At 33.5% G+C, this 10811-nt stretch overlaps 1 protein-coding gene across 1 annotated transcript; it reads left to right on the top strand.

Moving 5' to 3' along the window:
* The first annotated feature begins 610 nt into the window (after nt 1–610).
* Nucleotides 611–10374, top strand: LOC101220520 (SPX and EXS domain-containing protein 1). The gene is made up of 14 exons (XM_004144288.3): nt 611–997; nt 1937–2074; nt 2167–2309; nt 3326–3364; nt 3461–3553; nt 3653–3769; nt 3949–4044; nt 4961–5074; nt 5941–5994; nt 6518–6565; nt 6918–7068; nt 8000–8165; nt 9462–9531; nt 9858–10374. Exons 2-14 carry the CDS (start codon nt 1990–1992, stop codon nt 10113–10115), a joined length of 1434 nt encoding a protein of 477 aa, XP_004144336.1. The 5' UTR covers nt 611–997; nt 1937–1989; the 3' UTR covers nt 10116–10374.
* The last annotated feature ends 437 nt before the right edge of the window (nt 10375–10811 follow it).

Raw genomic sequence — 10811 nt, 5'->3', positions numbered from 1 at the left:
GGAAATGATACACGATCACGTATCAAGATCTAAACAATCATGTACCAAATCTAAACGATATTGGTTCACGATCATGTAGCAAGATTATTTATATTTAGCACAAGGTGGTGTACTAATTTTGTTTAGATTTTGGTGCACAATCATATAGATCTGAAAGAGAAAATATATGAGAGATGATGAAGATCGTTTACCAAGTAGGAGTTTGAAGAAGTGAAAAAAAAAAATATATAAAAGATGACGAAGAAGAAAAAAGTTCTAGAAGAGAAAATGAAGAAATCACAAACAAGAACAAATGAGAATATGAAAAAGAAGTAACGATAGAGATGAATAAATCACAAATAAGAAGAAAAAAACAATAGAAAATTATCTGCAATATTGAATAGTAAACGTGATGATGGTAGATGTTTGGTTATATTTATGAAAAATAAGAAAGAAAGAGAAGTATTTGATGGTATAAACCTACACTTGGGAAGCAAACATAATTTGATATTTAAAATTTTTAATCTTTTGAAAGAAAACCTTGTTTTTTAAAGGAAACAAAGAATTTCCCTAATCCCATTCTAACCTTTTGTTTAAAAGAAATTGGTAATGTAAGAATCTTTCTGAAATGTATAATTTTGTTACGTTATCGCAAAACATTCATACTTCCCTTAGTTGGAAATTAAAGGGAAAAAAAAGAGAAGAAATTAAGAAACGGAAGGTAGCTGAGAGTCAAAATCTGATTCGCAAATGTAAAGCCAGTTTTTTCTTTTTTTTAGTCCCCGAGGGTTCAAATTTTGCATGAAGAACGTTCTGTTCTTTGCGTTTCACGCTTTCTGTTCCTGCTTAATCCTCACTCAAACCACAATCACAACAATACATTACAGTAATCCTTAATCCGCCTCCAACCCTTTGCGCCTGATTTGGAGGGGGACGATCCAGCGGACTCTAAAAGCTTTGCGTTTTATCCACTTAATTGCTTCAAATTCAATTACACGAACCCATTGAATCTTTCGGTGTAAGTCTCTTTGGATCTGATCCAACCCCATTACTCTCTTTTTGTTAATCTTTCTTCCCTTCTACTTTTCTATGTCCTACTTGTTCAATTTCTTTGATTTTTAGAGCTGGGTGTAGATTTGTGTTGCTTAATTCCTCTTTTTTTTGTTCTGGGTATTGGTGTATTAGTGTTTATTTTCAGTTTTTAACCCTAAATTTTGTTAATTTGGTTCGGGAGATGCCTCTGTTGAGGTTTGTATCGTTTGGTTTTCTTGCTAGTCGCTATGCAATTTGAGATCAGTTAATATAGATAGGTATGGTGGCTTAGAGCTGTGTTAATCTATGTACATTAAGTCTTAGAGAGAATAATTGGGATTGAGAAGGGTTATTGAAAGTGTGATTAGCGAATTCCATTTATATCTCTCTGTGGAAGACTTGTAGTAGATTGATAATTTGTTCCGCAGATCTGCTGTTGGCCTTTCTCTTCTCGGCTCAACCCAACTCCACACCCCAACTCACGAATCTATTGAATTCATTTTTCTGATCCCATAGTTCCTTGTTCTTTTGGCTATTCCTCTTCAGATTCCAAAACCGTGACTACTTCATGTGCCTGTTTCGCTGACCAAAACCAGACCTTCTTCCCTGAGTCACCTCTCAGAGGCAAGAGATCATTCCCACCCTCATGTGTCAAAGTTTTTTTCATTTAGGAATATCGAAGTGAGTGAGGGCTAATCTTAAAGGTTTCATTTTAGTATCTTTTGTGTATTTAGTTAAAACCAACGGCCCCACTGAACCTGAAAATTTGGGTTGTTTGGGTTAAAAACAAATCTCAATCAGAACTTGGCCAATTCACGAACATCCTTTTAAGAATATGGCATAAGAACTCACCAGTGCTAAGACAAAATTTCATCTATTGCTTTCTTAGGATCTCTCATATATATTCGTTAGTGCATAATTGCAGGTTATTGACAAGGTTTGAGTGGTGAAAATAACATCCACACTTCCATTTAATCTATGTTTGGAAATCCAGTGGCAGTTCCTGCCAATAGTAGTCCACATTTAAGAAAATCTGGAAGCAGACCTGTAGTATCTGATTTGGGTATACCTCTTTTAATACCTTCTGGTAATTACTATTTTTTCCATCATTTCTTTTGTAGTGTCTAACCTATGAATGACACATTCTTTCTACAGAATATTTGTCTGGTACTGAGACAGGAAATGGTGTGGATGAAACTTTGTTGCATTCAATGGAGGTCGATGATTTGAAGAGTACTATATTAACAATGAATCCTGTAGCCATAGTTCCATCTCCTATTTTGTTATGGAGATTCAAGGTTTGATTGCCTTTAAACCTTTATTGATGCATTAAGCCTTTTATTTTATTTCTTCTCATAAGAGTTTCTCTTTTTGAAGAGAACTTAGTTTTAGATCCCATAATTAACACTTATATCCACCATGTCTTGAATATGATCTTGGATGCAGTGAGAAACAATAAATTGGATTTGAGTAATGTTGCCAAATTCTATGTCACCATATTTAGAAAGTGATTAAAATTTTCTTGAGTTCTTCGTAGTCAATTCTATGCTTCATTAAAAATAGGTAAGGGAGAGATAGTGCCAACTTCCAAGTTCTTAATTGGATTTTGCACCATATTTAGAAAGTGATTAAAATTTTCTTAAGTTCTTCAAAATCAGTTCTATGCTTCATTAAAAAGGGGGTAAGAGAGAAATAGTGCCAACTTCCAAGTTCTTGATTGGATTTTGTGTAGTGGTGCCAACTTCCAACTCCTTGATTGTATATAATTTCAAGATTGGTTTGTTATATTTAAATGTGTATAATACATTCATCTCCATTGTTTGGTGGATATGGATTAAAGAGCCTATTATCTTCCTTAAGGTTGAAAGGTTTCATCCCCAGCCTCCTATTTATGGAACTCAAAAAATAAGAAAGGAAACTCACTGCAATGACACAACGTTTTATATAATGAATAATTATTTTTAATAATTGCTAAAGAATGGGATTAAATTTTGCCAATATGAGCATAGCTTAGTGGTAAGACATCACTATTTCCAGTACGAGATTACAGGTTTGAATCTGCAGCTCCACATTTTAATATAATATTCTAAAGCAGAAATGGGTTTGAGTATTAGCAAAGTGTCTGCACTTATCAAACTTTGGAATATCTTGGATTCATATGGACTAAAATTATTTTTTTCTCTTAATTTTTTGGATTCACTTGTAATACATTTTAATTTTGAACAAGAAAACGCCTTACTTTATTTTTTTTGTCACTTGTTTATTTATCTTCTTCCCCATGCTGTTTAGAATACTAATTCAGATTAATGTCCAGGTTTTCTTGTTCATCTTCTGGGGTTTATTTTGTTGCAAGGTCAGTTCCATTGGATTATTTCTGGTTTAATGGCTAACTGGAAAGTGTTGTAGATAAGTTGATTTGATGCACTTACATGGTATCATTGAAATACAGATTGGCTGGGATTCTGTTATGAGAATGAGTGCAGACCTGCGAGACCTATTTCTCTATGAAGCGTTTCTTTATTATAATCCTCTTCTTCTGGTGGTCTGTGAATTTTCCCTTCCAAAATTCCTTTTGAATATGTTTCTGACTATTATCATCCCTACCGTTGTACTAACAAGCTTTTTAGTTTTGGTACTGCAGACTATGATGGTTTGGCTGTGGGGAATTAACTTATGGGTTTTTTCCCAGTCTAATGTTAATTATGCAAAGATATTTGAACTTGACCAAAATCATCTAACTCACCGAGAAATTTGGAAGGTAAAGGATCTTAGTTATGCTTATTCATTTTCTTCAACATCCAATATCACCTCAAAGCAATTATATATTTTCTGCTATTATGATCTGCTACTTGTTCATTGTGTACTGTATCCATTAGCCCTATTTTTAACTAGAACATATTATTTCAATCTGTAATCCGGACTAAATCTCTTTTGCAGTGTGCCACGTGGATGACTATTGTTGTCCCGACTAGCATGACAGCCTACCTTTATCTTTATTCTCATGGAGAAGTATCACTAGCTGCATCACAACCAGTGTAATAGACGCCCCCTCTTTTACTAGTAGTTAATGAATATTTTAATTTGTTGGAAATGCATATCAAGTTCTTTATTTATTTAAACACGTTAGAATTGGCCTTTCACAACTTTGGTTATGATGTTCCTTGCCAAAGTTATCTACGATTATAATTTTGTTTATCACTTTGACATGGTAAAGATACTGACTTAGATAAGATATTCACTTTGATATAGTTTCACAGTGTTGTCACTCTGAATCATCTGCTCATCTATTTCTTCATTGTTCCTTTGCTTCTCGCTTTTGGCATATCATTTTGGAAGCTTTTGGTTGGTCGTTGGCATGTCCGAACAATAATTTTGACATTCTTGCTTGGTGATCCTTTTTTGGTGGAAAGAGAACAGTTTGGATGGTTATTAAGTGAGCTTTCTTTTGCACGTAATGGGATGAGCAGCATAACATCTGTTTATAGACTCCTTTTCAGTTTTTGATAGTTTATATATTTGGTTCTCTCTATGTTTTGGTCTAAAACTAGAAACTTTGTTACGCATTTTAGCCTTTTTTATTTAATTTCCATTTGGAAATCTCTGTTGTGTTCATCTATAGGCGCTTTGGGGGATGTCCCATTGTTTCATTTATTCAATGAAATGTTATAAAAATAAAAGTTGGTGTTTCCACTTTGTCTCTCCATGATCTGTGAAGAATTTGAGCTTCTTATGAAGTGCTTGTGCATCACACAACTAATATGCTTGTTGGCATATAAGTTTGCATTGCTTGCTCTATGAATACTTATTTCATAGAGTAGAGTATTAGCACATTTTATATTACGATTAAATTTTGTAATTCCCATTATCGTGTGTAGATTTGATCTGACATCATCTGTTAGTTACTTATCTGTTGATGAAATGACATTAAGTTTATTTACTTCTCATGCAGGTTCTCTTATATGTTGCTGTTGCGATGATTTTGATTTTCCCTTTTGAAATATTTTTCTTGTCATCTCGATTCTTCTTATTAAGGACTCTTTGGCGAATAGTTTTCCCTTTGCAGGTAAGTTTTTTGATCAAATACATTAAAAATGTAAACTATTTGTTGCTTTTCTTACTTTGAAAGTTGGTTTGGTGTTTAATGTTAGGAAAAGCTTACAGTATTGAATTTTTATGCAAATAAATATCCGTGAAATATATTTCATTGGTTCAATTCTTAGTGGTCTAACTACTTAGGAATTAATTTCTTATGAGATTTCTTGACATCTAGATGTTGTAGGGTTAGGCAGATGGTCTTGTGAAATTAGTCAAGGTGTGGTAAGTGGGTCCAGATACTCATGGATATCACAAAAGGAAAAAAAAAGAAAATTGAAAATTAGTAGAACAGTTTTGAATAACTTTTTCCTATGACTATATATCAGTGGAAAAACATATGCATATATTTAAAAGTTAGATCCTCCAACCCTACAATGGTACCATGGAATGCTTTCTCTCTCTTTGTATGTATATAATATATGTTCATGACGCCTGTGTGTGTCTGCTTTGTTATGTTTTTGGTACACTGGGTTGCTGATTTATAGTGCAGATTGGTATTTATTTATTAGTATTATTATTTTAAATGGGAAACCTAACTTTTTATTGAAAAACATTTAAAAAAAAAAGAAAAAAAGAAAAAAGAAGTGCATTACCTAAAGCAGCCAAACTAAGGAATAATCCAAAACTAACTATACCAGTAACACAAATCCTCTCTAAAGGTTCCAGGAACCTTGTAATCAAACTGTGATGCTTATGGTTTATCTGTAAGATTTCATAATGTTCTTTACCAGCTCAACCTTGTGGAAGACTGCTCTTTCCCTCTTTAATACGTGAATTGTTGGAGTTAGGCTGCTATTAGTTGGATTTTAACTTGTTAATGTTTTCTCAATGCAGGCGATTACATTTGCTGACTTTTTTCTAGCTGATATACTGACGTCAATGTCAAAGGTTGGTAACTGCTGTTCTTTAATAAACAATTTCCAAGATCCGTTATCAACTCATAATAGTGATAGTACCATAGAGAAAGGTGTGATGGTACAGTTAGGGTTTTATGGTAGGAGTAATGTGGTTTTAGTAAGGGCATAAGGATAGTTAGTTAGGGAGTTAGTGAGTGTATTTAGTCATAAATAGTTGGAGGGGGGATTGAGGGAAGGCAAGCAGTTGTTGAGTGATTTAGGTTGTTCATCTTCTGGGGTTTATTTTCCTTACAAAAAGCTTAATGCAATTGTGCTAGAGGATTTCTCTGTGCTTTTGTATAGATCTATTCATCCAAAATGAGTACGAGCATTTTCTGTTTTCATGAATCATAGCTTAAGGTGAAAATGTCAAATATACCTACTAGCCCTTATAATTTCCTTCATCTTTTTGGGAATTCATAATTAAAAACTGTTTTCTGAATCATTTTTGTTTCTAAGCATTCTATTGTGTCATAATTACATGATATGGTTTTAACACTGATTTGGTCTGGCAGGTGTTTTCTGATTTGGAAAGATCAGTGTGTCGAATGATTCACCGACAGGTGGGTTTCTTCTTTAGTTTTAAGTTAATCATTTAAAGTTAGTGGATCGCAGCCGTCTTTTCCATTGATCAGTCTTTAATTGTTATTTTTTTCTTCTTATATGTTGATGTTAACATTTCCACATTTTCAAACTGGTGGAAGAAGGGGTTGAAAAAGTATGCTATTATGTTCTAAGTGGTGACGCTTTGTTAGTAGTATAGTACTTTGTTGCTAAACATGAAACTCCTTAGTTAAGAGTTAAGATAACATTCTCCGAAAGTGTTGCTTTTCTTTATAGCAACAATGGTTCTTGAACCAGATGTGGATCTTTTTGACCGAAATTGCTTTGTTTGTAATTATCAAACTTATTCAGGTTGCCACCATTGCATGGTTTGAAGCAGATTCTGTTTGTGGAAGTCACTCTGTTGCAATCCCTGTGGTCCTTGTCTTGCCTTACCTTTTTCGTTTGTTCCAATGTCTTCGGCAATATAAGGATACAGGGGAAAAACCAACACTTCTGAATGGTGAGATCTCATGATTCCGTTTTTCGTCTCTACCAATATTGGTGTTTGCTTGTTTGTTTGTTTTTCCTTTTTCTTTTTGCTAAAATAGATATTCTATGAAAGAAATATCTATAAGGAAACCCTGGGAAGAAGCGAGGAAATAACCTAGAAAATCCCAATTTGAATTTAAATCAAGAAGAGATAATCATCACTTGATTTCAGGAAAAGCTTGTGAAGTCCTAATGACTTGTAAGCTACTAAGCTGTAACACCTAAAGAAACTTTATGTTTCTGTTTACCTTGAAAGGATTCTTTAATTCTTTTAATAATCAGAGGATCTTTAAAGCATACAATTTTCTTTATAGGATATTCAAATCCCAATTTGAATTTAAATCAAGAAGAGATAATGATTTGATTTCAGGAAAAGCTTGTGAAGTTCTAACGACTCGTAAGCTACTAAGCTGTAACACCTAAAAAAGCTTCATGCTTCTGTTTACCTTAAAAGAATTCTTTGATTGCTTTGATAATCAGAGGATCTTTAAAATCATACAATTTTCTTTGCGAGATATTTGTTTGGATTGGGAAGCATTTTTGCTTTGTAATTATGTTTAATTTTTATTCCATGTGACAGTTTGTATCTTTTAAGCATTTTTCCTCTGTAACGATGACGTCCTGTTTCATCATGCTTTTTGCGCCTACCTATGCTGATCCATCTTTGTTAGGAATCATCTAACACATAAAGAAAGTTATAATTCCAAATGATATTTACTTATTTCAGAGTTCATTCAATGATAATCTTGTGTTTATTCTGTTATTATCTGTATTCCTTAATTGATTTTTGTTATTTTACAGTTTTCATTCTTAAATATTTTAATTGAATTTGTTGTTACTCGTGTGCTTGAAATCTGTCACTTGTCTTGATGATATAGTAACTCTATCTGTCATCATTTCAGCTTTAAAATATTCAACTGCAGTACCAGTGATTTTCCTTTCTGCCCTTAAATACCACGTCTTCCCTGATAAATGGACCAGCTTTTATCGGCCCCTTTGGCTGCTGTCTAGTGTTCTAAACTCATCATACTCATTTTACTGGGATGTGAAACGCGATTGGGACTTGAGGTATGCTAACTATACACACACACACACACACACACACATATATACTAATATACATATATATAAATTATCCTTCCTCTTTACATTTTTTTTTACAAAAAGTAAATAATGGCATTAATCCAAATAGTACAAAAAGAGTGGAAGACGGGACCACCTCTCGTTTTTACTCTAACATAATTCAAGGAGGAATTACTCCCTCTTTTTTCTTTTTTCGGGTCTGGTTTTCTTTTCTCCTATTACTGTGGACCTGGTTGAAAATGAACATTTACACCCACATATACACTATAGATCCCATTATATTTCAATGGTTAAATTATAAAAATGCCCTTGAACTTTGTAGTTCGTGTAAAATATACTCTTAAACTTTTAAAAGTTTCAAAAATGGCTTTAAGCGTTCAAAAAATGTTTAAAATACCCTTGCCATTAGTTTTCGATGGAAACTGTTAAAACTTTGTTTAAAAAATACCTCTGAACTATTGAAAAGTTTCATAAATACTTTTAAACTAAAAAAAAGTAAATACTTTCCTTGATCCAATATTTTACACCAAATTTCTCAGCACCGAAATAAACTTCTTAATGGGAGTATTTTTATGTAAAAATTGGATGACCGAGAGTATTTTTTAACTTTTTTTTATGAGTATTTTTGACACAATTTTACTTTAGGAGCATTTTTTTAAATATAATTTAGCCTATTTCGATTATACATCTCACCTACTATAAAAACTTTAACTAAAGCACTAGGAGTAAAGTTGGGGGCAGTCTTTTCATTCTGGTAAATGTGGTGAATGTAGCGTTGTGTTCTGTCTTTTTGTTTTCTTTTTTATATTTGTGAATGTCGGGGCTAGCTTATGTGCACTTCAACTAATCTCAAGGGACACTGCCCTATGATCTTACAACATTTGAGTATCAATAAAACTCGTAGGAAATTAATTTCTAGGTGGGTGGCCACCATGGATTAACCCATGACCTCTTAGTTAGTTATTGAGACTATCCCTTCTTTTCTACCACTAGGCCCAAACATGGTGGTTAACATTGTGTACCTCTTTGGAGGGAACTTTGCATTGTTATACATAATCCATATTGAAAGAGCACAGCCACAGGCATCAGATTAGAATAAATTACATGCTATTCATTGAGCCAAAATCCCAAATCTACCGAACCATGGTCAATTAAGACATGTACTTGCTTTATGTCTAATGAGGTTTTATGTGCTTGTATATTTGCGTCCTACAAGTTTCTGGAGAAATTATAGCTTGTGTGGTATTATGGTATATGACCTATGTTTTTATCTTATGACAGCACTTTCACCCGGATTTTCAAGTTCAACCGACCACACTTTTTCTCACATCTCTTTTATGGCCAGAAATGGGTAATGTTCTTGATTCATTAGTTTTAATTGTTTCACAAGTCAGGGATAATATCCATCCAGTTGGCTTTCTAATAAGATAAGATCCTTGGCGTGGACTTAAAAGGAGGCTGCATAAACCCAAACTTGGATACAGGATACTTTTTGACTGCAGAGCTATGTTAATGACCTTCATTGTTTGGCCCTTGGCTTATTATTAAATTACTGGTGACAAAATGATTAAGGTTTTCATGTTTTATTTCAAATGTCTACAAGTTGGATTAACTACTTGAACGGAAATGTGATATTTTTCATCCAATGGAAGGATTGTACTGATCTATGGTTTTCAGGTTTACGTTTGGGTGCTTGGAAGTAATCTGATATTGCGGTGTACGTGGACGTATAAGTTATCTGCTCATCTTCGGCATAATTACCTTACGGTCTTCACGATCACGGCGTTGGAGATCTTCCGAAGATTCCAATGGATTTTCTTCCGAGTTGAAAATGAGTGGAACAAGATGAACTCGAAGTCGAACATACAAATTACAATGAGTAATCTCCCAACCGAGGAAGACAAATTACTCAACTCCAGTAACCATAATGTTTAAATTCTTCATTGGCAATTGATTTTTGCATTATTGAGGTATAATATAGCTCTTATGTGGAGAAAGGTTTTTGTATGGATGGATGCTTTTGTTTTGAATAATTGTTATCATTGATCAATGAGGAGGGGTCTCTTTTCTGGATTAACCTTTTTGATGTCTAAATGACTTATATGGAAACTCCAGTGAGATGAATTAGTTAAATTCGAACATGGAGCAAGAGCCTTATTACATATGGAAATTAAGTTTCGAAGTTTAATCTCTACTTTAGTCTTGAATGTACAATTTATGAATGACAAGGATTTAAAATTTTATTTTTCACAACTTCTTTTGGCTATATACCCCTCATGCATGGCTAACAAATTGCTATCGAGGTTCTCTCCTTTTGTCAAGTTTCATGCTACAATAGTGTTGAATGAATTCAATCCACGATGATTACCTCAAAATAGTATAGAGTCTGGTGGATTGTTTTCTTAAGGTTGATCAATGCTTATGTTACTTGTCATTAATATTTAAGTCCTTGTTAACGAATGGAAAGAACCAATCCTCGGGTTTGGTAGATCTAAAATATTGATGGATGGATATCTTTTCAAGGATAGTTCAAGCAAGGGCAAGTTAATTATATACACCATCGTGTAGAGCGTAATCTTTTGATAGATTCTTAACTTTAACGTAAGGAGGTAGTATGAGAGGGATAACCAA

The sequence above is a fragment of the Cucumis sativus genome, chromosome 4, assembly GCF_000004075.3.
Source record: "Cucumis sativus cultivar 9930 chromosome 4, Cucumber_9930_V3, whole genome shotgun sequence".
Lineage (NCBI taxonomy): Eukaryota > Viridiplantae > Streptophyta > Magnoliopsida > Cucurbitales > Cucurbitaceae > Cucumis > Cucumis sativus.
Note: the sequence above shows the minus strand (reverse complement) of the source record. Positions and strands in the feature narration are given on the sequence as shown.

Bases quoted from the DNA above. Each gene is read 5' to 3' on its own strand.
- LOC101220520 (XM_004144288.3), top strand. From the start codon at position 1,990: ATGTTTGGAAATCCAGTGGCAGTTCCTGCCAATAGTAGTCCACATTTA. The intron at 2,310-3,325 runs GTTTGATTGCCT...ATTAATGTCCAG, and splicing joins TTTTGTTATGGAGATTCAAG to GTTTTCTTGTTCATCTTCTG. The intron at 4,045-4,960 runs GTGTAATAGACG...CTTCTCATGCAG, and splicing joins CACTAGCTGCATCACAACCA to GTTCTCTTATATGTTGCTGT.